At 41.0% G+C, this 27,478-nt stretch overlaps 1 protein-coding gene across 4 annotated transcripts in view; it reads left to right on the top strand.

Moving 5' to 3' along the window:
* The window catches only part of daam2 (dishevelled associated activator of morphogenesis 2), a 78,588-nt gene extending 51,325 nt beyond the window's left edge, over positions 1-27,263 (top strand). For 2 of the 4 annotated variants that reach the window (XM_026314553.1, XM_026314467.1), the window contains exons 5-26: positions 293-387; positions 6,401-6,734; positions 7,411-7,521; positions 7,632-7,735; positions 7,863-7,929; positions 8,076-8,193; positions 8,350-8,488; positions 10,160-10,218; positions 10,394-10,578; positions 10,945-11,247; positions 11,519-11,626; positions 13,174-13,203; positions 14,655-14,761; positions 15,515-15,599; positions 16,038-16,144; positions 16,745-16,833; positions 18,699-18,867; positions 19,310-19,417; positions 19,723-19,783; positions 20,176-20,307; positions 24,105-24,275; positions 24,428-24,640. In XM_026314553.1, coding sequence (XP_026170338.1) covers positions 293-387; positions 6,401-6,734; positions 7,411-7,521; positions 7,632-7,735; positions 7,863-7,929; positions 8,076-8,193; positions 8,350-8,488; positions 10,160-10,218; positions 10,394-10,578; positions 10,945-11,247; positions 11,519-11,626; positions 13,174-13,203; positions 14,655-14,761; positions 15,515-15,599; positions 16,038-16,144; positions 16,745-16,833; positions 18,699-18,867; positions 19,310-19,417; positions 19,723-19,783; positions 20,176-20,307; positions 24,105-24,275; positions 24,428-24,640 — 2,895 coding nt within the window. Of the gene's footprint in view, positions 1-292; positions 388-6,400; positions 6,735-7,410; positions 7,522-7,631; positions 7,736-7,862; positions 7,930-8,075; positions 8,194-8,349; positions 8,489-10,159; positions 10,219-10,393; positions 10,579-10,944; positions 11,248-11,518; positions 11,627-13,173; positions 13,204-14,654; positions 14,762-15,514; positions 15,600-16,037; positions 16,145-16,744; positions 16,834-18,698; positions 18,868-19,309; positions 19,418-19,722; positions 19,784-20,175; positions 20,308-24,104; positions 24,276-24,427 lie in introns of all 4 variants that reach the window. The other 2 variants (XM_026314629.1, XM_026314689.1) reach the window with 2 other exon arrangements.
* Positions 27,264-27,478: the final 215 nt, after the last annotated feature.

Genomic DNA, 27,478 nt, shown 5'->3' with positions numbered 1-27,478 from the left:
ATGTTGTATTGCTTCAGACAGTTCTTTAAAAGGAAAATGACATTGAGGGGGGGAAGATACATTGGATCTATTTGACTTGTAATGCCTGAAACATTAGCTTACCAATGCAGCTCTAATCATAAGTGCTGCTAAGACTGATTGAAACAAACACATTGACTTGTAAAAAGGAGGGAAACAGAGGCTGCTGCATTGTATGTGTCTAATGACACTTAAGCATAAATCAAACATTCAGCAATATCAGCCAGTTGTTTATCAAGTAAGTCCCACCTTTATTTCGTCACTATTTCTGCAGATGCAGACCCTGTTCGCCTTTGATGAGGAAGAAATGGAAATGAGGAACAAGGTGGTGGAAGATCTGAAGACAGCACTTCGGACTCAGCCAATGAGGTGAGTCCGAGCGTCTTTCTAACTACATTGTGACCATTTCCTCCGCTGCAGCATAGAGACTTGCATTGCCTGATTATTTTTAATCATACATTCCTACATTTTGACTTGATAATGTATAGAATGTAAAATTCCACATAAGAGATTTATTTTCTATAGTCTGTCTTTTGTCACAGCAAAGGAGCCTTTTTAATTACTTCCAACTGAAATATAACACAATTCTCTTCCCTCAACATGGTCATCAGCAGCTGTTAGGCCTCAGTCATCGCAACAAAGAAACATTCAAGGACATTGCACAGCCTACTAATAAAACCGCCTCCCTTCTCCCATCAGCAGCTCCTTTGGAGCTGTCCATCAGCCTGTGCCAGTTTCAGTGGTTTTCTCAAGCATAGCTGTGAAGTGACAGACCTAATGTGCAGAGTGACATAACCTCAGGACAGCCTCAGCATCTGGGGTCAAGTCTGGGTTAAGTGTGTGTACTTTTAGGCCAAGTGTGTATATGCATTTAGTTTGTATGCAGTGGTATCCAAATCACTGTAACTGAGAACAAGGTTGGTAAGAAGCAACTTCTAGGGTCTAGACACAAGGCAGGAAGTCATTAGAAAGGTTGTTGCTTCTTCTAAACCCTCAAAAGTCTTAAATATCCAGTAATGTCAGAAGGATTTAGAGCCTTTTGCTCTTTGCATAGTTTAGTGGAGATTTAATGGTAAATAGGTAAACTTGCTGTTTTAGGCCATTAACCTACACTCTCTAACTCGCAATAACAAAGTGAAAAGAAGTTTTTCCATCCATCCATCCATTTTCTATACCCGCTTTTTCCTGAAAGCCAGGGTCATGGGGGAAAGAAGTTTTTTTTTTTTTTTTTTTTTTCCAAATTTATTAAAAATCAAAAACTGAAATCACTTAAAACTACATCCACTCCACTCCGCACCTGTTTTTGAACACGCCACATAGAGACATGATGACCAAACGATATTCGAAAAATTCAATCTGATTTATCACCTACACGTCCTTCACCCAGTCCAGATGGGGCCTTGTGCAACTTGAGTATGAAAACTGACTCTTTTACACATTCAGTCTGGAAAGACAGAAAGTCAAGTGCTCTGTCATTACCTGCCATTACAGTAATTCATGCAATATGCAGGAAGCAAAAAGCTAAAATTCTCACTATCAAATAGAGAGTCAATTGCAGGTGGGGTTTTTTTCCATGCTCTGTTTTGCTTTCCAAGATCTGTCTTACTATGTTTATTGTGATGAGACCTGTGGCCTCCTGAGGTTTGAACAGTAAAAACAGTAAATATGGTTTAATCAAAAAATTGTTGGTTGAATTCTAACAGCATGTGAGAGTAACTAACCTAGTACAGTTTCAAATACCCTGGGTAAATATTCACGTCTTTTTTAGGTTCCACTCTCTTTCTCTCTCATCCATTCACTACTCCATTTATGTTGAACTATTTTAATTTACCACATCAAAGTCCGCTTTAATGGCTCAGTGAGCATTGGTTAGTAATGCACCTTCACCCATGCTGTTCACAGGGTGACAAGGACTGCAGCAGTGATGTGGTTAGCAGGTCTCCCTTTGTCTGCATGGATACTGTTTATACAGCAGCCTTTTGTAAGACATAGTGGTGCCGGTCAGCTTTGTATGACTTACCTGAAATGGCGTCCCTCCCTCTCTCCTTCCATCTGGCATTTCTGAAAGACAGCTGAGTCTGGTTGTGAAGAGGTGCCCTTGTGCCCTCAGCCTGCTCTCCAGGTCCACAGGACCCAAATACATGGAGGGAGTGCAGGGTGCCAGACATAGCACACAAAAGCGGCACACTGTCAGCAAGACACCCACTGTTGTCCCTTTCAGTCACAGTCTGATTATTAAACACTGAAATGAAAAGATGACATACTTTGGTCATGTGTTCTTTTGCATGTTAGTGTATATGGAAAGTGATACTAACACAGACTACAAAACTATTTATTTATAAAGTGTGCGTATCCTTCAACACCCCAAACTCATTTTATTAATGAGGTTGCAAATGAATGTTCAGTCTAAACTATTTCAAACTGTTGCAGTGCTTTAGCTTTATGGTTTTAGCTTCACTGGAACACAGACTGTGATTTGATGGTAAAAGCATTGTGGGTAATGTAGGCGATGTGATCTGATGTTGGCACAACACAAATTAAATCACAACATGTCATGGCAGAACAACTGGACTGTGTGAAACAATGTGTCTGTCACTGAGCAGAAACAGCAGGCAGCTTTATTCTAGCTGAGTGATGCTGTACCTCATACACCATTTGCCAGAAATTGTTTAATAGTTAAAATCGTTAAAGAATTTAATGGCCCAGATGTCTTGTGTCAGATATAAATGTGGTTAATTCTAAACAGCCATAAGAAGGCGACATTTCAGAAACTTTCAGAATTGTTCTTTCACTCAAATTTACAGCTTTACCTCATTTTCTCTGCCAGCAGTTATTGCTTTGTTTACCAGCTGTCAAATAGAGCTTGAAGCATCATGCTGGGGTTGTATGTTTACTCCCATAAAGTGGAATCTTAGCTGAAGTGGGCATGTGAGGGCCAACATGCCACACAAGCTGCTACAGCCAACTGTGTAGTCAAACCCAGTCTGAACAGTCTGGTGTACATTTCAAATTAGCTTCCAAGTACTAAAATATTTACATGCTCTTGTAGGAACTCTATGGTATTTTAACTACACAATTAAGTGTACTTACATAAGCACTAATGACCTATTGAGTCACCTGCCCTGATGTCTGTGCTGATGAGTGTGCTGTTTGCACATTTTCTCATCTAAGACATCACGCCGCTCAATCCCTATCACTGCAGGAGGGCAGGAAATGAAGGTTTCCCAGAGGTTACTGAGGCCATTCTGGCCCACAATGCACTGCAGTTCCAGACTCATGTCAATAAAGCATCGCAGTGCTTCCCAGGACAGCTCTCATGGACATTGTTTCTGTAAATCTTTTCCAGCAAGAATATTGACTTGAGTCAACTGCAGAGGTTCTCCCTGCTCTTGTCGGTAACCCTTTGGATGATTCGCCATCACCACACACAAATATTATCCTTCAAAACATTTTTCTGCAGGATCTCTTAAAAGTTCCATTTAAAAGAGAGTGGACTTTATAACTGTTTTTTCCAATATTACCAAATGCACCAGTAGAGTAGTGGAGGATCATATGTTTAAAGAGTCTTGGATGGAGCAATGTTTTTGTCTCTCACAGAGCACAGATTTCTCACCATTGAGTAGTTGAGGGGAAAATGGAGAGCTCTGAAAACAGTTGGGTTAATACAAACTTAGAGGTACTGTCTGCTGGTGGTGGAAGGGTGAGGGTTTGAATGGCATTGAAGGGTGAAAAAGATGTAGTGAAGTTGAAGTTGAATTTTTTTCCCTTACTGTATACATCCAATCTCTGTTTAAGGTTAGCAGCCGTCGGGCTATTAGGCTATTAGTACTAGCATAAAATGCCTGAATCTCTGACCAAACTGTCCATGGTTGAGTTGCATTGTGGGTAATGTAGGTACCAGGTTTTATAAACAAAAGGATATTTCTGGTTGAGTTTCATCACTTTCAGGCCTTTTTCTTTTCAGATGTTTATCTTGAATCTGACAGTGTTACTGAAATGGTGAAATGGTGTGTGATTAATATCTGTGTATATGTGTTGCTGGCTTCATCCTAAAGTCACAGAAGTCATTATTTCCAGAGGAGTCATTATTTCCACATTCCATGGTCTATTTAACAGAGTGAGAATGATGGTGATACTGACGTTTGACTTCTCTTCCAAACATCACAGACGCCCTGGTCATCTATTATCTGCACCTCTGAAGAAGCTCCCTTGTCCACATTCTGGCCCTTTGTATAGCCATGTGTGAATGCACGTATGTGTTTGGAAAAACGTTAAGTGTTAACGTGGTGATTAAATAAAGGATGGAAGAGGACGCATGATCGCTTGAGTTTGTGCATGTGTGTCGATGTGTTGCACTTCAAGAAGTTTGTGTGGTTGGGCTTTGAGGCAAGAGTGAACTGTTGACCAACTGTCTGTCATACAAGGGTCACCCACAGTTCAGAAAGGCAGAATGCTTTGCCTCTGTAGCTAAAACCTCAAAAACACCCATTTGGTTAGAATGAACTTCTGAATTTCAATGTGAGCATCTGGATTAGTTTTCCACACTGTCCTGCTCATTTAGAATAGTGTCTGCCTCTAGTTGAAAGCTCTTACAGTTTTCAGATCAGTAGAAATTATAACACTGATTAGCATTTATTAACACAGAGGGGTTTGTATATCTTTATTTAAATGTGGATGTGAATCTAACCTAACATTACCTGTGATCCTTGGCCATATCTGAGCATACACTTCAGTAATTCTTTGCTCTACTGTCACTTTTTAGTTTCATCCCATTCCAAGCTATATTCCTCATTTCTTCTTTTTGTCTTACTGAAGAACTTAATGTGTGTCTGTGTGCGGTTGGCTTGGCGTTAGTATTGTTCAACCCTGCCTGAGCGCATATTGTATGCAGCAGTTGTCAAGTACTTGCTGTCTTGAATGCAACCCCAGCGGGTTTTCAAGTATGCAGCAGTTGTTCCAAAAAGAAAAGAGGCCTGCACGCCACTCGGGTGAGCATGAATGTCAGTGGATCAGAGCAGACGAGGGGAGAGTCCAAAGTCAGAAGAGATGGGATGCTTTTGCTTCAAGTGCTCACTGGAGAGAAGATGAAAGATGGGAGAGGAGGGTACAGAAGAGCTGGAAGTCAGCTTACTGGGTTTTGTTAACAACACAGAGGATCAGTCACTGTTAAATGTCCTTTATGGAGCCATGTATGTTTGTACATGCATTGGGTTGTGGGGTGTGGTGGTGTGTCTGTGTGCAAGCCACGGGTGCGTGTATGTCCAATTGCATGCGTATTTGTTTCTGGCAAGCTGTCAGCAAACCAGCAGAGCGAAGCAGGCAGCGAGTGAAGCCTTGAATCCTAGCCACCCTTTGAACCCAGACTCCAAGAACAACATCTCTCACCCTCGGCTTTCCATACATTAATCACAAGGATGTTCAGTTTAATTTCTCTTCCAGTATGAGCCCTCCATCCCTCTGAAGTGGCCCTACGCTTCACAGATAGGCATAAGGCTACCGCTGGCGTCTCTGCTGGCCAAAGACTTGACACTGACATAAAATGATTAACTAACAAAATCTGGCATTGATCATGTGTGTAGGGGAAGGAGTATACTGTAGGATGATGATTGTATGATTTGAATTTTGGCTTGTTTTTTCCATGCCTGGATGTGCCAAGGCAGCAGTGTGAGGGGATGGATCTTCTGACACCAAAACAATGTATCTGTTTCAATGAGTAGCAATAAATCTCAACTATCACGCTCTGTTCCTCTACACTGTTCCTTTCATTTTCTGACTCCATCCTCCTTTTCTTCTCCTCTGTTTTTCCTTCTCTCCTCTCTCTCCTCCTTCTGCCACTGTTTGTCCCCCTTACAAGCCTTCGTTTGTTTGAAATCATTTATGAGGCCTATCAAGAATCTAAGTAGGAAGGCCATTTACAACAGTCCACACTGTTCACTAGATGTGACATCTGTGTTTACATGTTCTGCTTGTTATTCAATAGGACCACTACTATCCCAGAGAGGTTAATCACTCACTGTTTTATAATTAGTTCATCTAATGAGAGTTGTCTTTAGGTACCTGGATATACTTGGAGTGTGAAATTTTAAAGTTAAGTGTATAAAGTAGCTCTTTGTTGGGTGTTGCTTTTGCTGTAGATATGGTTGTTGAGTCATTACTATCAATTCCATACAATTTAATTTCTTCATTGGTGTGGAAATGTTTAGTCCAGGCATCAATTTTACACATTAAGTTCTGTTGCATCATCATGGGGAGTACCTGGCTCTGGCTGAGCTGAGTCAGAGCTGAGAAAATAACCCCTGTCATAGGGGTGTCAGCAGCATTATCCCTGCTTCAGGTTGTAGCTGTCTAAATCTGTGATTCTTTTCCTCCTCTGCCCTGTCAGGTTTGTCACACGCTTTATTGAGCTGGATGGCCTCACCTGCCTCCTTAACTTCCTGCGCAGCATGGACTACGAGACGTCAGAGAGTCGTGTCCACACCTCTGTCATTGGCTGTATCAAGGCTCTGATGAACAACTCGCAGGGCCGTGCTCATGTCCTGGCCCATCCGCAGAGCATCAACACCATCTCGCAGAGCCTGCGGACAGAGAACATAAAGACTAAAGTGGCGGTGCTGGAGATTCTCGGGGCTGTGTGCCTGGTGCCCGATGGACACAAGAAGGTGCTGCAGGCCATGGCACATTACCAGAAATACGCTGCTGAGAGGACTCGCTTCCAGGTGAGGGAGACTGAAATCAACTTTTTCAAAAGTATTACTGGCAGCTGTCAAATTCTTTGAATTGTACATCATGTCTGATACCTTGCTGGAGATGTAGGGCAGAGAGAGGAATTATGGTAAAGGGCAGACCTAATATTTGAGACTAATGCTGAAATAAATCAAACTCTGGTCATTTTGATAAGTTGGCGACCCGTGCTGTAGTGCTGCAAACTGCTGGCGTCAGGTTAAGTCAACACTCACACTATATTAAAGGCAGGTGAGGAAATCCAGAGTTATGGAGTTCAGGGTATGTGTGTGTGACTAGCAGGACTGAGTCAACAAGCCACATCTCACACATCCCCCAGGGCTGTGCGGTAAATCATACCACCTCAGGCTAACACCACACGAGCAGAGTGATTCAGAGTTTATGAGGCCTTTTCATTGTTGGTTTGAGTTATGATTAGGGTGCTAAAGTATGTCGGGGGTCAGTGTCAAAGACAAGGAAGGGCCTGAGAAGTACGAACAGTGACCCAGTGTTCACTGGTTCCCTTTAGTGCTGTCACATCAATTCCACATCACTCTGGTGACATGTTGTTTTGTCACTGACCTGATGGTTATCTGACAGTTTGGTCACTGAAATATATTTTGAATACAGCATACTTGCTGACTATCTCTCATATCTGTCCTGACCGACTAGACACTGCTGAATGAACTGGACAAGAGTACAGGCCGCTACAGAGACGAAGTCAACCTGAAGACAGCCATCATGTCCTTCATCAATGCTGTGCTCAACGCTGGAGCAGGGGAGGTCAGCATCATGTGCTAACATTTCTCTGGGAGTAATGTGCTCTCGCTATTTGAGGTATCTCCTGTCCCATTACTGCCACTTGTGGATATTTTTGACTCTTTTGTTTCTAGGACAACCTGGAGTTCCGCCTCCACTTAAGGTACGAATTCCTGATGTTAGGAATCCAGCCAGTCATCGACAAGCTCCGACAGCATGAAAACGCAACTCTGGATAGGTGAGATTGAGGCCTAAGTGCACTCAGCCAAAAATGATCATCTTGCTCCCCAATTATTTTGCGGTACAGAAAAGAAAATAAATACTTCATCCTTGTGTTTTGTGGATTTAAATACTTCTCTCTCCAGGCATTTGGACTTCTTTGAGATGGTGCGAAATGAAGATGACTCAGAGCTTGCCAAAAGATTTGATATAGTAAGATCTACGATTACTCTCAGACATATTTAGTTGTAAAACTATATCAGAGACTACTTCTATAGACTGTGTGGCTCAAAATTTTCAAATAAGAGTTGTCAAACATTATATCATCATACATGCATCAGCTATGTTTTTCTTAACAGATCCATGTAGACACTAAGAGTGCCAGTGCCATGTTTGAGCTGGTCAAGAAGAAGCTGAGCCACACAGATGCCTACCCCCACCTCCTCTCAGTCCTCCAACACTGCCTGCAAATGCCCTGTGAGTAGCTGAAGACAAGTTTTCAATTTTCATGTCTCTAAAGGCTGGAAAGCACTTTGATCATATCTAGAGTGTGCATCAAATCATAGGCTAACTTTTTATTTTTGAGGTTTATGGGGATTACCTTAATATATGTGTCTTTGAACCGACATACAGATAAGCGTGGTGGTGGCAGCCTGCAGCATTGGCAGCTTTTAGACCGGATCCTTCAGCAGATAATCCTACAGGACGACAAGGGCGAGGACCCTGACATTGCCCCTCTGGACAATTTCAGTGTTAAGAACATTATTCGCATGTAAGTAGAATCTCAGTTGTTTATTTATTCATCTTCATATGAAACTGTGCTTTAAGAAGTGACCCAGGCAAACATTATAGTCTGATTCATACCATTATAAGATTGGCTAACTGTAAGTGTACTTTACCTCCAGAGATTCCTTCTTATCTTTTTAAAAGCATCTCTGTAGCCTCTGAACCTGTAAACACGCTCTCATTTCTGGGAAAAATCCAGAACTTAATGCACCAATAAAAATAATTTCCACCTTAGGTCAAAGACAAGTCTTACCATTATGCACTTCAATCTCATAATGATCAAGGCAATGAAAGAGTGTAATATTATGAGTTGTACGTGAGTTTCAAAACACAGACACATTTACAGTGAACCAGTTATCTGAGTCTTCTTTTAGTCGATCTGTTTTTCACTTGTAGCTGTTGTGATGGGAGTGAAGAATGTGATTGCAAAGGAAGGTGGGGTGAAGTGAAGCTGTCAGCAAGGGTTTGCAGGCAGAACAAGAGGAAGCCCATGCTCCATGTGTGAACTGGCATAAAAGCAGAAGCTGGAGATCAAAAGGAAATTACTCTAATCGCATTAAGCTGGCAGGCTGGTCAAGTCAGCCATGTTTAGGTGCAGCAAAGCAATCACTTGGTGTACTGTAGGTGAAAAAGTATATGACAGGAAAGTGGATGTTTTTCACAGATCTTTAAGGGCACACATTACATTCTATCTCAGAGATTATTGTTAAAACAACTGGGAGACAAAATCATTGTGTCTGCAGTCACCATAGCGACTCTGACTCCCCACACATGTTCCTGGCTCAAAATTACCTAGTGCATTTTTCCACAGCTGTATACAGATATTTATTTATAAGTCAGTAATAAAGTGATTGTGCCTTTTTGTTTTAATGAGTTGTAATTAAAGCAGTACTGACTTTGTAATCAAGTTCAGACAGTCCTGTTCACCAACATAGGCACTTAGAACACTTGAACCTGATTAATGACCAATTTGTTTTTAAATCACCCTATGGATTTCCTTGTGTGAATTGATTACAAGCCTTTAAGTGTGAATCATTGCCTCACTGAAGTCATACCTCAGCACTGTTCCAGTTCCTTCTCTCAATCTCCTTTTTATTGTGTGTTTATACTCTGTGCTTAGTGACACTGAAACATGTCTGTTCTCTCAACTCTAGCTACGGCTACCACCCATGCTCAAGGTTTCACCTTTCCGTCCTTAGTCATCTAAATTAATCTCTCTAAACATTCTATTCAGTGATTCATAATCAAAAACTCATTTCTTACTATTAGTTTTCATTTTTTTTATTGTAAAATTAGTGTAACCCTTTTTAACCCCAAGCCTCTTGCTGTACCAGAATTCATAACTCTTTCATAACTATTTCCTAACTATTTCATTTCAAGGCTGCAGGATTTACTTTGACACTAATGCTGTTATGCAGCTTAAATGAGCAACCTGCATCAACCCAGTCAGTGCTGCTAATGTAGTTCCTCTTGCAAATGGTGCAGATGGTCCAGAACTTCTGTGATCAACAGGTTGTCAATCAAATCATCACTTTTCTGCAGTATGACCGGTTTGGAATGCAGTTGCCCATTATATGCAAGCACTTTGTCCAGTGTTGTGCTTAGTTTATCTGTGTGTTGTTGTGTTGGGGCTTATTTTTGTCTCCCTACTTTACAGGTTGGTCAATGAGAATGAGGTGAAACAGTGGCGAGACCAGGCTGAGAAGTTCAGGAGAGGTAAGACTGGTTTGGCACACTGCACTCTGCAGGTTGAAAGAGAAAATGCATTATGAATTTTATGTCTAGAAATATGTTTTAAAATATTTGCCTAGGAGTTACTACATCTTCACTATATCTACCTTTTCCCGTTTGTATTTTAATATGTCACTCTACATTATATGTTTATCTTTAGATCATGCAGAGCTGCTCGCTAAACTAGAGAGGAAAGAGCGGGAGTGTGAAACCAAGACCCAGGAAAAGGAAGATATGATGAAGACTCTGAACAAGATGAAGGACAAGCTACAGCGTGAGGGTGTGGAGCTGCGCTCAGCCAGGGAACAAGTCCTGGACCTGTCATCACGCATCAGTGACTTTTCTGTGAGCCCTGCTGTTTTTTTGGGGGTTTTGTTGTTTTTGTTTTTCTAAAAAAGTCAACATTTCTTTGCAACATCTCCAAAGCTGTCATAGCTTAACAAGCCTAACTTACATTATTATACGCCTTGGAGCTAATTACTAATCAACAAACATTTTAAACTCTGAACAAAGCACTGCTGAGTTTGGAATATGTTGTTGGCTACTTTGCAAAAAGCTGACTCTTTATCTCTACTTCCAGTCTTATCATGATCAATCAGTTATAATGTCATTTAAAACCTATAATAACTTATTTTTTTATTGGTTTTATTTAATTAATTAATTTATTTTTGTTATTTTACATTTTTTTAACGTCCATTTCCTCTCTAATAGAGCGGCAGCATCTCTTTCCCACCTCCACCTCCACCTCCTGGCGGCCCTGTAGCTCCCCCTCCACCACCGATGATGGGTGGCTTCCCTCCTCCACCACCTCCATTACCATTCAGCTGCCCACCACCTCCCCCACCTCCCCCACCACCTGGAGCCCCGCCTCCTCCACCAGGAGCCCCACCACTTTTTGGAGCACTACCTCCACCTATACCCTCGTCCTTTAACTCAGTGACCACCATGCGTTCCAAGTCCATCCCTCAGCCTTCTCATCCTCTGAAGTCCTTCAACTGGGCCAAACTAGGAGAGGTGAGAAAACACAGACAGCCTGTGTTACCACATTATTTAAATTAAACTAACTACTTTCTATTGATAAAAGCTTTGATTTTCCAACTTGTAAGATATTTTTTTCTTTTTTTAAAGAATTAACTTAACATAAAGAGTGTTTAGAGATGAGAGGATTTTTGATATGACAGTATTGGTATGGTTATATGGTTATAGCAAATTGACAAAACTGTAGTATCTTTTAGGTTAATCAAGGTTTTAATATTAATCCCTTATGTCCCTTTACCCATTGCAGCATGTGATCAATGGCACCATCTGGAATGACATTGATGACCTTAGAGCTTTCAAGATTCTTGACCTCAAGGACATAGAGAAGATGTTTTCAGCCTATCAGAGACAGCAGGTTTGAATTTGTTAGAGAGTAGATAAAAGTCATGTTTAAAACAGTTTTTTGAGCATAAACATATAGAAACAGAAATCCATCATATGCATGTTGTTTGAGCTGCATTTGAAGTTTGACTTTTTGCCTTCAGTGCGTGTGCGTGTGCGTGTGCGTGTGCGTGTGTGTGTGTGTGTGTGTGTGTGTGTGTGTGTGTGTGTGTGTGTGTGTGTGTGTGTGTGTGTGTGTGTGTGTGTGTGTGTGTGTGTGTGTGTGTGTGTGTATGTGTATGTGTATAATGGGCTACAGTTAGAGGTGGGATGAGCAATATTGGCAGCACCAAGGGTCTGGCTCCAGGCTAACACAAGCAGCTGTTCACTGCTGAATGCCTTATTGTAGAGATGCCACAGAGCTTAAGCTTTGCCCCAGTATCTGCAGTGTGTGAGATCTGGCTTGGGTCTTCATGGGCTCATGGAACAGGACAACACACCACTGAAGTCATGAGGAGTCATCATACAGGAAACTTTTTTTTAGTGAAGCTAGCACACTAAAATAAAGAGGCAATTCATTAAATCACGTGGAACCAGGGACTAACTAATAGGATAATTGCAGTATGCACGCCTTTGGGATGATACCATACAGTTACATTACTCCCCTCTGTGCTATAAACTAATTCCACACCACTTGTGACAATATTGCGTGCAATCTCATAATGTGTTTTACTAGCTCAAATTGGTTTAAGTGGAATGTTAATGTGGCCTAATTAGTTTCTAGTAATCACTGTTTAAAGTAAGGTCAGTGGATCATATAATCTCTATAGAGGCATTTTCATTGTTGAATTCCTATAAATACGTTTTACTGCTTTGCTTAAAAGCCTTCTGATAGCTAAAAACACAACTTTTCCTTGCAGGATTTTGTTAAGGAGTGATGGGTGATTTGAATTTGGTGCTGACAGTGATTTACTGTGGGTATTTATTTATATAAAACAGATTTGATCTTGCACAGGTCAATAGTTAAATGCTGATCTCTATGGATAGAGCTGCACAAAAGCCTTAGTTCTTCCTGGCTTTGACAACTGTGTTCCATCTGGCATGCGCGAGATTAAATTCAACTGGATAACACTGCAGTGTTTTTACATGGCATAGTTGCTTTTTCTTTTTTTTTTGTAAATCTTGTCACATGTCTTACTTTCAAAATGGGATTTTGTTTACATTTGCCCTCTGTAGGATTAGTTACACTCATTTTTCAGATTGTTTTTCTGTGTCGGGGACACATGCAGTCCAAAGAATACATTAAAACAATTGTGACCATTTCAAGAACACAAAATAGAACTGAAATTTAAAAGTTTTTTTGTTTATCTATCCAACACAGATGTTTTGGACTTTCAGTATAAATATCATGAGCCTCTGATGACCTTTTGGACAGTAGTTATTGTTTTTCTCACAGTGGGCTTCCCAGCTTCAGCTTAGTTATAGTTCTTTGCCATCGCTTTTTTTTCTGCTTGAAGTGCTAATCTTTGCATGTGTTTTCAATTTTTTGTGTCTGTCTGTGTTCTCCGGCTGCCTGGGCAGGACCTGCTCACTAACCAATCCTTCAAACAGGTGAGTTAAAAGTCTTCCAGCGCCTTTTTTTCTTGTCACCACCTCATATTTGCTTACCTTCACCTTTGCAATGCAGCACCCAGCTAGCACTTCTATTAGGGTGTTATGGCATGTGCTGTATCATGAATGAGTGTTATCTAACACTGCAGTTCCTTTCTGAATCAACAGTGTGTACAGCCAGTGAAGGAAAGTGCATAGCTGATTGGCTGTAGACAGTTTTCCCTGGCGGAAAACAACCAAATGTAAATACAGCATTAATCTTCATCCTTATTGCCTTATTATTATAATCACCCATGTTTTTATATTAGTAATTTTGTTGATTAACATCATCATCTTTCATTGGCCTACTCGTCATCATTCATCATGAAATGACAAGAAGCACAAGAGTGAATGCAGCTGCTTGCGTGGTAAAGCCTTCACAGTCATGCTGCCTTGCACAGGAAAAAGTTCAAATACCTGACCGCATTTTGATCACACCACTTAAAAACCTGTAAAAGATGAAGGTGAATGGGCTAGTCAGCAGTGACACAACATTGAGTGCACACACTTTGGCTTTGGCACGCCCAGTGAATGGGAGTTGTCCCCCTAACCCAGTGCCAACCTCCGTCTGCTGCCAGGCATCATGGGTCAGTGTGGGCATGGAAAAATGCCACTTTCTTTACAAGCAGCATCTGTTTTAACCTACGTCATATCCAGCAACCTCAAAAAAGGACATTTTCTGGCAAGCAGGAAACCAGCTTGGACCATAAATAGAAAGTGTTTAACATGCAGCCCCAACCAGTTTTCTCAGACATGTATTCTTTCCCCTTGTGGATTTTTAATACTACATTTGTGTGAAGCTTACAAAAATATCTGAGTGGCTTGAACCATGTTTTGAAGACTGTTTCCTGCTCTTCTAAGGGGTTTATAGGCTTGTCTGCATTGTGTTTGCAGTGGTGACTCACCAAAAAAATCTCTCCCAAGACCTGCTTTGGATTTTCTGCTCACCCTGACATGAATTTGAGACCATCTTTTTTTTTCTTTTTTTTTTTTTTTTCAGTCCAGGGTTTATAAACGTTTTTGGGATTTGCATTATGACCTCTGAAAATTGATGCATCACACCTGACATCCACAGTCAGGGACTGCAAGAGCAGGTCAGGGAATTCAACATAAGGCCAAGTGAGGTATTTGGCTGGAAGGCAACCTTTTAGTCTGAGCTCAATGGCAACTGTGATCAAACTGTAACAACTGGTTTTGGTTCTTTTGAGATTTTCAAGTTCTTTTTTTAAAATCTGCTTTAAATTAACACATTGTTAAATGCTCAGAAGGAGTCATGTCATCTCTCAGTGAGAGAAAGATGTCAAACAGATGGGAGCAGGAGACATTTCATTGTGCGGGCTTTTGCATTTTATGAGCACACAAATAGAACTATGTTGCCAATTTAATGTGTTTCTTTGTCTTTCTCTCTGAAGAAAGAGACGGGCTCTATGGATGACATATATGTCAGCACACGGAAGGTCAAAGAGCTTTCAGTCATCGATGGTCGACGCGCACAGAATTGTGTCATCCTGCTTTCAAAGTATGGCTCCTAGAATTATTACTTATGCTACAGTTTATCAAAATACTGCTAGTTATTATTCATCAATTAAATAGTTATTCTGAGGTTTTTTGTGACATACATGATGCTGCAGTGTTTTGGGAAAGGGTTAGAGGTGTAACTAATTGTAAAGCTACTTGAGGCTTATGTGTGGTACAGGAAAAGAGTTTTTAATGGACACACAAGGACCTCTGTTATCAGTTTAGACACATTTATCTGATCACCTTCCCAGAGGGCTTTGAGTACCACTATATCCGAACCAGAATCAATTGTAATTATTTAAGATCAACTCAAAAATGTGGTTACCATTTGTATATATCCTCTAAATGCAATGATCCAAAGATCTTTAACACTCCCCCCTACTATAGATCAATAAACAGGCTTCCTGAGACCTCTCTGTCTGACAGAACTGCATCATGGTCCCAGAATTCACTTTCATGTCAATCGGAAATGACCCGAGGGTACAAACCAGGCCCAAAATGGGTCAGCAGTTGGTCAATAAGGCTTTGAAGCCCAGACTAACAATGATGTTATTGATCACTTCCTATCCCACTTAACAGTGATCAGATGCACAGAAAACAGCTGGCAGTGTCCCCGGGGGTCAACTGGCCCAGACGGCTGCATCAGAGCTAACTCACAGCTTTCTGTATTATGTGTATATGCACAATGGTCTTTTATATTTAACAGATGGATGTGGTTAAAACAAATATCCATAAACAATGTTTTCATTTGTAGGTTAAAAATGAGCAACGACGAGATCAAGAGGGCAATCCTAGAGATGGATGAGAGAGAAGAGCTGGCCAAAGACATGCTGGAGCAGGTAACAATGAGTGATGAATGATCAAGTACACATGTAAGGGGTGGTATCAGAGCTAAGTGAGTATATTGTGACTGAAGACACCAGTGAAAACAGTGTGTGGAATTGATTGACAGAGCAAAAAATTAGATTTTCAGTTTTTCATAAAAGGGCCTCAAGACATTTGATATATTTCAGCACAAGGGCACAGACAATGTAAAATTATAAGTTTCAGTTTAATTTCTGATGAGGAAGCAGAAGGAAAACAATGAGAAATGTTTTAGATGGTTGGATCTTTTTACCTTTTTTGTGTGTGTGACTTTGTATTGTTTTCTAGAGATTAACAAATGTTTCAGTTAATGGAATCGAGCTAATCGACATTAAAAGATTTTTAGGCAACAGGTTTGGTTGAGTTACCCCTTCAGACCGATGCATTAACATTTGACTTAATGTACTTTACAGCTGCTGAAGTTTGTGCCAGAGAAAAGTGACATTGATCTGCTGGAGGAACATAAACATGAGTTGGAGCGTATGGCACGGGCTGATCGCTTCCTCTTTGAAATGAGCAGGTATGCAGGTCTATATTACTGTATAACACATTTGCAGTTTGCACAGATTTGCAATTTGCCAGATTGGTTAGATTTATAGCTTTGAGATTCTAAAAAAAAATATGAGACACAAAAGTCAGGAGTCTGAATGGAAAACAGATGTGATGTGTTTGCGTTGTGTACTGACTGACAGTTTATGGCATGCAGATTTCTAAATGAACACCATGCAGGTTTTGTGCAATATCGAGACATTTGCCAATCAGGCGTAAATAGATCCTAAGATTTTGGAAAGCACTGTCTGTTCACAAAGAACAAGCTTTTGAGGCTGGGATCAAGAACAAGCCCCAGACATCGGAGTGATTCATCATTAGCACTTTGTGGGCTCCATTGTCATCAGAGGCCCGAGACGTTTTAAATTAATGCCTTTTGTCTGCATTTCGTCATTTCTCAGAATCTGCATGCTTTGTACTAAAGAACTAATTCTTTGCAATTTTTGGGTGAAAACTGAGAGGGGATGGAGTGTTTTTTATGACTTCTAGCTTTGAACTCCCCCAGAGATTAAGGTAACTCACCTCTGTTTTTCTTTTTCTGCTAATTATACCTCTCTCTTCTAATCCTCAGAATCGACCACTACCAGCAGAGACTGCAGGCTCTGTTCTTCAAGAAGAAATTTGCAGAACGTCTAGCTGAAGCCAAGCCTAAAGTTGAAGGTAAGGACAAACACCTTGGAGGCCACTAAAAGAGGAAGCAGAACTAAATGCTGTGATTACATATTTTAAGGATACAGAAGCATCTATATTCACTATTTTACTTACCGTCAACAAATCCAAGAAAAATACCAAAAATGAGAATTCATTATCATAATAACAGGTATAGTCTTTCCAAAGCCTTACGTATCTTACTCCTCTGTGACATGCAGCTCCTTTGTCCAAAAGCTGTTAAACACATTAGTACCCAAATGTTTGAGCAAAACACCTTTTCATAAAACAAAGCGATATATTTGTTTCTAAATATGTATTTAAGTAGGAACCAGTGTGCTCGGGGCTGACTCATATACCAGGGTGGACAAGTCAAACTGGCCTGAGAAATGGACTTATTGGTTCCATCCTAGGCAGAAATACTGTCAGTCGACATTAGATTTGATTCTCTGAAGCACATGCTTTTAGGTCATGTTGTACACAGTTCCACTCAGAAGCAAAAGAAATGTTTGACACTAAAACTCAGCAACGTTGAACTCCTTGACCAATGCTTTTCACAATGCCTTGTGAAATCATGTGTGTGTGTGCACGCATGGTGAGTTTTAGCGTCTGAAACTTTTCTTTTGCTTCTGAGTGGAACTGTGTACAACATGCCCTAAAAGCATGTGCACATTGTGAAAGTGAGTGGCCAACTGTATATTGACCGACTGCAGTTTTCTCCCTGCGGGCCAGCTTGCAGGTTACCAGGGAAGCTGTTTTGGAAAGCTGGCTTGTGTCAAGAGGGGAGAGTCTATCTCATAAACACTGCAACTCACTTCAGATAGTGAGGGAAAAGGCTTCTAGTGAGGTCCACAGAAATACGTGTACATGGGTGTGTTGTGACTGAGCTGTCATAGCGTCTCTGAGCCAGTTACTTGAAAGACTCCTCTGCTGACCTAAATACTTTTCTGGGATTTGACATCACGTTATTTGTGCGAGGTGTTTATTTGCAGAGTGCTGACTGACAGTTTAGCTCCATGTGTGTTGCTGCAGCCTTTGTCAGATAGTCTATCTGTTCTAATCTGAGCTCAAATTGTATGTTATGACACACATTACTGGCTGCCAGGAATGGAAAGAAAGTACCAGCAATCCTATGAGTTTTAGTAGTGATTCCAGCCCCCACAATCCACATTTTCCCAGACCACACTGTTCATCGATGCCTGTAATAGAGTTCTAGTCTCCTTTTATTATTCATTTGTCATACACTCTGGATGAGACCATGTTTCCTTGGACCACCCAGCATGTTCAATAGAAGCATTTGAAAAGAGGCTGCAGTGTGCAGCCAGATCTTTCTGCATCCAGCAGAAGGTTGTCAGCAGAGCCAGCAGAATAGTTCCCATGCTGTATCACAGCAGGAACAACTGTAACAATAACAATATGGATGCTGTTAATGATTTTCACATTCACACTGAGCCCTTCTCTGTGGAGAGAGGGAACCACCTGCACTTTCCCAGAGAAGTCTGTCCTTGGGGGTGGGAGATGGACAGCATGGGTTTGTGTGTGTGGAATATTCCCTTCCTCCCACTGTTTTATGGATGGATGGAAGGACTTGATGGGTTTCCCCACTGAGTTGCCCAGTGTTTGCGGGGAATACTGATCAATCATCATGAAGGATCTTAAATATGAAGGAAGGGATGAGAACCATTGGGCCATGTACAGCTGAGGCTTTAGTTTAGATGTGTGTCCGTGGGGGCTGAGTAGAGAAACAGAATATAAGGGAATGGAGAATTGCCAATTTGTTATGTAATATGACAGGTTAAGTCATGCACTAAGCAAAGTGCACACATCACCGACTACATGATCTCTCCAGCTGCTTCTCTCTTTCCATTTTCCTGCAGCCATCCTGAATGCGTCCAGGCAGGTCATTCGGAGCAAGCGGCTGACTCAGATCCTGGAGGTGGTGCTGGCCTTTGGGAACTTCATGAACAAGGGCCAGAGAGGCAATGCCTTTGGCTTCAAGGTCTCCAGCCTCAACAAGATCGCTGACACGAAGTCCAGTATAGACAGGTGGGCCACAGGGGACTGTAGATGTCAAATTAGCACTTCACACCTTAGATTAATGCATTCCATTTTCAAATTGGTGCCTGATATTCTCAGTGTCTTTATTCTGTCAAATGTGAATACACAGATGTCAATGATGAAAGTAAGAAAATCACGCAGTGCCAAAACATAGAAATCCTCTCAAATATTTCATAATTATCATTATGGTATTCAGAATATTTTAGATGCAAATGACCAATACAATATCAAAATGCATAACTCTTATTTGTTTGTAGAAAAACATATCAAATGCTGGTATTTTCCCCTGTAAATAATAATGTGTGGAGTTCTTAGAGAAGAGATGACTGTAACCTGCAAATGAAGTGATAATTAAACCGAGCAAAAACAGGCCAGAAAAAGTGTTCAGGATGATGCTTTACTAAAACACTTTCAACTTGTGATTCAACAGGAACATCACCATGTTGCACTACCTGATCATGATCTTTGAGAAGAACTACCCAGACACACTGCACATCCAAGAAGACCTCAGCAGTGTGCCAGAGGCTGCCAAAGTCAAGTGAGGGCACAAAATGTCACTGTGGGGAAGCTTACGCTCACCTTCATTTTCATTAGAGAGGCATAACAGTATAATGTTAGTCCTAGGTGCATGACGTTTAAGCATAGCAGTGCCAACCACTGTTACTTGGGTAAATACACTGCAGGGTGTATGATTAGTACATTTTCACATTTTGATTATAATGATGTTCTTTTCTACACAGATATTTTTTTTTTCTTTGCACCCCAAAACCTGTTGGAAGTGTAGTTGAATACAATAAGAGCTAATTGATTATGTCTCTCTTTTATATTTGTTCTTTCTCTTAGCTTGGCTGAGTTGGAAAAAGAGGTGTACAGTATCAAAAGTGGACTGAAGGCTCTTGAGGCGGTGAGTTGTGTGTTTGTGTCATGTTCCCTCCCAGTGGTTTTTCTCTTGCCTGTAATTGCACTTTGGATCAGGGCAGATATGGACAGCAGGGTGAGGTGTTTAAATGCTGGTAATGTTTCGAACGCTGTGACATGGATCACCAAATGTCACATTTGCCACAACACATGGAAACACATGGATTTATGTGCACAAACTCATATTACACCTAACAAAAAGCTGAAATGAACATGAGGAAGTTTGCAAAATTAGACTTCTCCGGGCTGCACGGAGACACGTGCATCCTATAAACCTATTAGCTTACGTTGAGGTGTGTAAGTCACTTTTGTTACTCATAGTTGTGTGAAAGGTGTAATTCCAGTCACTCACCTCCTGTCTGCCTTGCCCCCCTCCAGGAACTTCACTACCAGCAAAGCAGGACGAGGGAGCGTGGGGATAAGTTTGTGGCTGTGATCAGCGACTTCATCACTGTGGCTGGCTTCAGCTTCTCTGAACTGGAGGACCAGCTGACTGAAGCCAAGGACAAGGTAGCTATCTGCCAATCAGCTGTACAGCAAACGTGTATATGAATGTGAGAGGAGATCATACTTTGAATGTAAGTTCATTTGTTTGCATGGGTGGTTGCAATACATCTTTTGTTAGTTGCCAAGCTTTCATGTCAGACGGACAGAGAGGAGGGTGGAAGACTGTGACATAATCCTGAAGGGAAACAACTGTGAAACCTCTCACACTCATCAGTGTGATGACTTCTGCAGCTTGGGGGAAACCCAGAATTGATGAATGTCGCTGGATTCCTCCCACATATTCTCTTTCTGTTTGTCTCTCTAAGTGTTTTAGATCCACACTCTTCTTCTTTATACAGCTGAGACAAAAGGCTTTTTGAACCCTGCTGGCTCATGTATTGATGTATGGAAGCTGAAGATATTGGTGGGACAGTGGGATATTGGTCAGACAGTGTTGGAAAAAAAAAATCATTATTTAATTTGCTGGCCTTTAGTGCTCTTTTGTACTTTTAGCAATTTTGATTATACTTTAGTATTAAGCTTCTCTATATGGAAAATAATGTACATAATGATGTTGTATACACTCAAATTGCTAACATTCTTTGAAAGATCAACTGATAGAAAGAAAGGAAGAAGGGCTTTTGGGTGTACTGTAGAGCCTTCCCCCTACTTAATTATTTGTTCAAGGAGAAGAATGGTAAAAACTTGAGGGGAAACGAGCCAGTTGGGCCATTACGGGAAAAAAACAGGAGAAGCAGGGCACCAGTCACTGCTTTAAAACAAAAGAACCTGTGTTCACAGGCCCAGACTCTGAACATGCACATTTCCTAACACAACTGCACATCTGTGTCTGCATGTGTGTTTGGTGAGTGAGGAGTTTGACACATTAACTTGAGGCTTGTCGAGGCTCTTTGATGCTCTGTGAGGTTTCCAGTGGAATACAAATATGGAAGTGTGGGTGTGCACTCAGCGTTTCAGTCCACAGGAGGTAGAGAAGGATGACTAAACGGAGCTGGCAGTCCACCGAGACTTGTGAAGCACCATGGCAACGTGTGTGTGTGTGTGTGTGTGTGTGTGTGTGTGTGTGTGTGTGTGTGTGTGTGTGTGTGTGTGTGTGTGTGCCTGCGTGCGTCTGTCTGTCTGTCTGTCTGTCTGTCTGTCTGTCTGTCTGTCTGTCTGTCTGTCTGTCTGTCTGTTTGTACGGGACAGACACACACTATTCCATACATTATAAATAATTACCATTGTTCAAGGTCATGTGGGTTATTAGGACAGATGTGAGTGGGGATTTTTCTCTTGTCCAGTGAGATTGGTCGGGTTTATATTTAACAACACATCCACACGCGAACATGTTCGCAGACAATACATAAAGAAAACAGAGCAGGGAGTGCTTCAAGACCTGACGTATGCTGACAGAAGGGAAATATTAAGATTAAAGACAGAATTATGAGCACCATTTCTAAAGGATTCAATTCTTTAATTCTTAAATCTAGTTTGATTAAAGAAACTCCTTTAGTATATGGGTTGGAATGTTAAGAAGGATGCATTATACAATCTCAACACTAGATGCCACTAAATCTTTCTCATTTCCACATTACATATTTTCCCACCTTACAAAAACCATCATATCAGTTCTTTTCAGTATGGAGCTTGCTTGAGTTTGCTAATCTGCTGTCATTGCAGGATTAAGCAGTTGTAATCAGACTGATTTTAGTGTGTCTGACTTCAACACATAGCAGGGATGTAATTCTAACATTAGCAGACATCAGACTATAAGACATGGTATGGCTCATTTCTTCATGTCTTCATCCTATCTGTTTGCTTGGGGAATAAGCGGGCAGAGAAAAATGCTGTATTGATTCTGCACTGATTTGCTGAGCTCTGTATTCTCCTACAAGTTATTTGAGCTGGATAAAAACATCAAAAAGTGCTTCACGGTGTTTGTAAATAGATGCAGTTTAATTTATTAGATTTGCCTTCAGTGCATTTGATAAGCAAGATCTCACACTCAGAGCGGTCACGTTACCTCAGCATAACTGGCATGATTTAAGCAGTGGTTGAGGAAAAGGAGCCAAACAAGACCAAATTCATGATGTGTTAATCTGAAACAGCCTGTAAAAAGCTTTTTAACAACTTTGGATCTAAATGCCTGGAAATGTTTAACTCCAAGTCTATAATAAACAAATCGGAAAAAAAATCTGTCTGAATTCAAATAGTAGCAGTGTATGAAAAAAGATTATTAGTCTCTCATAGAGCATGGGCGTGGTTGTCTAAGGTGAGCTAAATCAGTGTGATTTCATATTCTGTCTGTCTGTCTGTCTGTCTGTCTGTCTTTGTCTGTGTGTGCGCGCGCGTCTGTGTGCGTGTGTGTGTGCGTGCATGCTCATTTAGCACAGACACAAACCGATCTAACCAGACACATAATTACAGAAGGGAGAGAGAGGTATGATGATGGGTGTTGCCATGGTGACCAGCCCATAATGATGGGATGGTTTTGCATCCTCAGAAAGGATGCTGCCCCAACTTCTTTATATCACAACATTGGGACCACATACAGTCCAATCTCCTCATACAGTTGTGTACATGTATAAACTAGAACAATACAATGATCTCTGTCTCTTAGTGCCTGCATATCATAAGAACAGAGAAGTGTTACAGTGCAGTAGAGACTGATGTCTTTCTAACTGGAAAACCCCTGTTTTGAGACTGAAGACCACTTCGGGCTGCAGGCTGACAAAGTGATATGCCAGCATTTTAATGAACTGTCGAAGGTATATTACAGAACTAGTGTTTTCACCATTATACAGTGTATGAGGGCTGGTGGAAACCAAAACAAAGCTACAGTAAAAGGAGAATGGATATTGAACTAGGATTCATCACATGGATGTAGACCACTATTAATTTTTAATGTTGACCTGGGCCTGCTGGATGTGTAAATGAGAAAATGTTTGCTAACAGGTTCAGCATATCAGTCGTCACTATTATCAGTTATAATAGGTGATGTTATAGTTGATTAAAGGACCACTGATTATAATTATCTTTGCTGGAGAATCTAAATGTACTCTAAGCACAACTTCTTGTGTCAATTTTGATAAAAAGAGCCACACTAAGAATGAGACTGAAAAACTGCTGCCTCTAGAAATACTGACTATGTCAAGGTTACTTCCTGAAAAAAACGATAATCAAAATGAATATTTATCCACTAAAAAGGACAAATGATCTGCAGTAAAACTTTTCTAGAGCTATTCAGCAAAATGTATTGCAAAGCTGCCCTAATGTCCCGAAGACATCTTTTACAAAGACGGTCTTCACAGTTTGTAGGGAGAGTAAGCTCAGACTTTAGTGTGGCTAAGATATTGAAATTTGGCATTAGCTTTACCAATCCTGGCTGGCCCTGCAGTCCACAGCAGAGTGCGTAGGAATGTAGAGACGGTTTTGGCTGTGGACATTGCCCTGGCACAGAGCACTGAACAGCTTGGACAGCACGGAGTGGGCATATGATGGTCAAATCATGCAGACAATCCCCCACCTTGTGTGTGTGTGTGTGTGTGTGTGTGTGTGTGTGTGTGTGTGGTGTGTGTGTGTGTGTGTGTGTGTGTGGTGTGTGTGTTTCTGCAGTTTTTGAGAACATCAAACATGCACACCAGTAGATGAATTTGATAAAGGCATACAAACTATGAGAGGTCTGGGTTAAAACAGGCACAACACAGAGTCAGATGCACACAGTTTTTGCTGCATGTATCCACAGTGTCTACATAGATGCATGGTTCTTGGTCATTTCTTGTTGAATTTGAAATTATTAATGTTATTATCTTGTGTAGTTTCTCAAATCTCTGAAGCACTTTGGGGAGGAAGAAGGGAAGATGCAGCCAGATGAGTTCTTCGGGATCTTTGACACCTTCTTGCAGTCATTCAGTGAAGCACGGCAAGACCTGGAAAACATGCAGCGGCGCAAGGATGAGGAGGAGAGGAGGGCACGAATGGAAGCCATGGTTAGCCACCATAAAACATTCTTAATTGTTTTAGAACGTTGTAGCAGAAAGAATGAAATTCACAAGCTTTAATGGCTAAATGTCCATTAATTCTCCCTGTTTGAGCTGAAATCTGTGATGCATTAACACCTTTTCTACATCTCCCTCTCCAGCTCAAGGAACAGAGGGAACGGGAACGACGGGCCAAGAAGAGCGGGGCCTCCGATGAGGTCAGCGGGGAGTTTGACGATCTGGTCTCAGCATTGCGCTCCGGTGAGGTCTTTGACAAGGACCTGAACAAGTTCAAGCGTAACCGCAAGCGCTCTGTCAACCAGCTGGTGGAAGGTGGCGGTCGCGAACGAGCTGTCAGCAAGGTCAACTACTAGACTGGGGGAAAAAGATGCTAGGCACCTTAAATCTGCCATGATGTAGGTCTCTTAACACCTTTAGTCCGGGTCTCTGAACAGTGACCACTGACTTTGGAGAGGATGTAAATAATGGCTGGACTGGACATGTGAGTATGGACAGCCATGCCATTTTGAAGGATGCAGCACTCTCCTCTGATTGGTCTTGTAAAGCTATTTCAAACCTGCTTGTCCTGGATGTTGTTTGAGCTCCTGAGCTGGACGACGGGCAGTTGGAAACGACGGATGGACAGACAGACCACTGTGACACCTCATCCCATGTCTTTTGACCATATCCTTTTAACACTGTGCTCAAGTTTCTTGCTGTCTTTCACATTGTTTCTCACCATTTGTCCCCACAAGCCCTTTGGTGTTCCTCAGTGAGGTCTTTGGTGCTGGAACAGGCCCATCTTTTTGCTACCAAGCTCTTAAACACACATTGCACTCACCCAGTCACACTGTACATAGATGCAAGGCCATCAAAAAGGATTGGTAAAAGGACTAGGAAGCTACTACAGGCAGGTAAAATATTTTGGAAAAAAAGAAAAAGAAGGTATAAAGGGGAACTAAGCCATAACCTCCATAGTCATGGTTACTTTAAGTGTCCCCTGGAAAAGAGAGCTTTCAGGACAGAGTGGATTAATATTTGTGAACAAAGAAGTACATGTCAGAAAATCCCAGAATGCTTTGTAGGTTTCTGAAAGCATGTGAAAGGATGCTTCAAAACAAGAGGATTCATGCAATGGCCACTTCCAGCACCCAGCTTTTCCACGTACACCCAAGTTGCAATTCCAGAGGATACGACCTTTCTCAAAGCAGAACAATTTCTCAGCTTGATCCACCTGACAAAATGATGACTGTGCTGCAAGGGTCAAGCCTCACTTACACACTTCAATGATATCAGCATTGTTCTGGCATTAATCAGTGCCAAAACAGAGAGGAAACAAATGTAGATGTATTAATACAAAACATACTGCAATTAGGTCTTGATTTATATATATTTATATTTACATATAGACATGCTAATTGCAAAAAATGTAGAGGTTTTTTATGTTTTCATGGCATTTTGGGGTTTTGTACATGCATTGCATTATTTGTTGGTTGCAAGCTTACGTTGCTATTGAAGTGAATTTCTATACATTTTGCGCTTTATGTAAAATAATGATTGCTTGTCCATTTCACATCTGTATTTCTTTGTTTGCACTGCAGCTTTTCTGACACTGATTTCCACGAGCTGTGCAGTGCAGTGTCTTTCAGAAAAGGTCCTCTCTGTACTTAATTTACCTTCATGTGTAACAAAGATAATGAAGGAATGCCATACATGAATTTAAAATTAAAGGCACAAGCACAATTAGTTTACAGTGCTCTCCCCTTGCTCAGCTGTCGGTCTGCGTGATTCACATCTGAATGTGGACTGTGCACTTTGCTCCATCAGCTGCAATAAAGTCCAGGCCATATGTACTGTTGGTAGGAGCCATAGGGATGTTATATAGCAGTTCTCACTGGGTCTTTAATGACTCGTATCCTCACTATGTCTAGGTTCTGTTTCACTGGTGCTAATACAAGTGGTGTCTGGACAGGATCATCAGTCCAGATGGAGGATTTTCTTCTCTCACCTCAGGTTCAACTAGTGCTTGATTAGTCTGTTACCAGTATTCAGCATGTATTATCTGTGTGTTTGTGTTTTATTTCAGTTGGTAATGTAATATCAGACCATGCCATGTGAGTCTATTTTTGCAAAATCATGGGAAACAAAGCACTTAGGTGTAGAAATTTCTTACTTGATGCAAATACAAGTGTTTAGGGTTCATTAAAGACATATGTTGAAAGGACACCAAAGGAGAGAGAGCAGCCTCGGAGCTCATCACTGAACTGATCTTATGTCCATTTTTTCCTTCCAGCTTCTCTCATATGTTTGTTTAACCCATTTTTAAGACTTTAGTCATTACTATAGCAACTCTGGGAATAAGCAAGTGAAGCTCCCCATGCTGCAGCCAACTTAGGTTGTTTTCATTTGAGTATTTAAAGTAGTATTTTTTTCTTTTCTTACTTTGTATGACAAAGGCTGGAATTTATGTGGTCACCTCAGTAAAACAGAACTTCTTGTAAATGGACATACAGTAACTTGACACTTGAGGGCTGGTATTGTACCCACAGAGGAGAGGCCTCTAATTCTGGGCTGAGCATGCTGCTGTGGGATGAGCGTCTGCTTCTCTTGGTACTTAGGAAGATGAAGAAGGTGGACACTGTTTTGGGAAATTAGATGAAAGAGATGATCAGTTTAAAGCTAGAGTCACACTCCTCATATTGAACCTATGGTGTCCAGGAGTTGAGTAGGAGGGCTGGACTTGTTAATTGTAAACTCTACATAAATAAATATTCCCATAATATGTTTAATCCCTCTGTCCTGTAATAATAATTCACAAACAGAAGAGGAAAATGCACAGGTTCATGTTTTGACATATTCTCTATGCTTATTTAGACTGCTTTAGTAGATAGGCTAATATATTTGCTCAGCAGCCCCAGGTTAAAAGCCCCATTGCACTTGATTCACTAAGCACTTGATGCAAGAATAAGGCATTTCCAAATAAATTTTGTCATTGAACATCTGTTGAATTTGTAGTATTTCTGTATAAACTGGCAGATAAACCATTTAATACAAGGTACAACCACTAGCAAAGAGAAGCTACAACTAATAGACATGTATTAGTACACTGTCTTCAAACTAATTTTTCTTTCTACCTTTAAGTGCCTCTGACTCTGATTTCCAGCATCTACCATTTCTATTATTACTGTATCCTATTTCGTGCTTGTATGCTT

The sequence above is a fragment of the Mastacembelus armatus genome, chromosome 22, assembly GCF_900324485.2.
Source record: "Mastacembelus armatus chromosome 22, fMasArm1.2, whole genome shotgun sequence".
Classification (NCBI taxonomy): Eukaryota; Metazoa; Chordata; class Actinopteri; order Synbranchiformes; family Mastacembelidae; genus Mastacembelus; species Mastacembelus armatus.
Note: the sequence above shows the minus strand (reverse complement) of the source record. Positions and strands in the feature narration are given on the sequence as shown.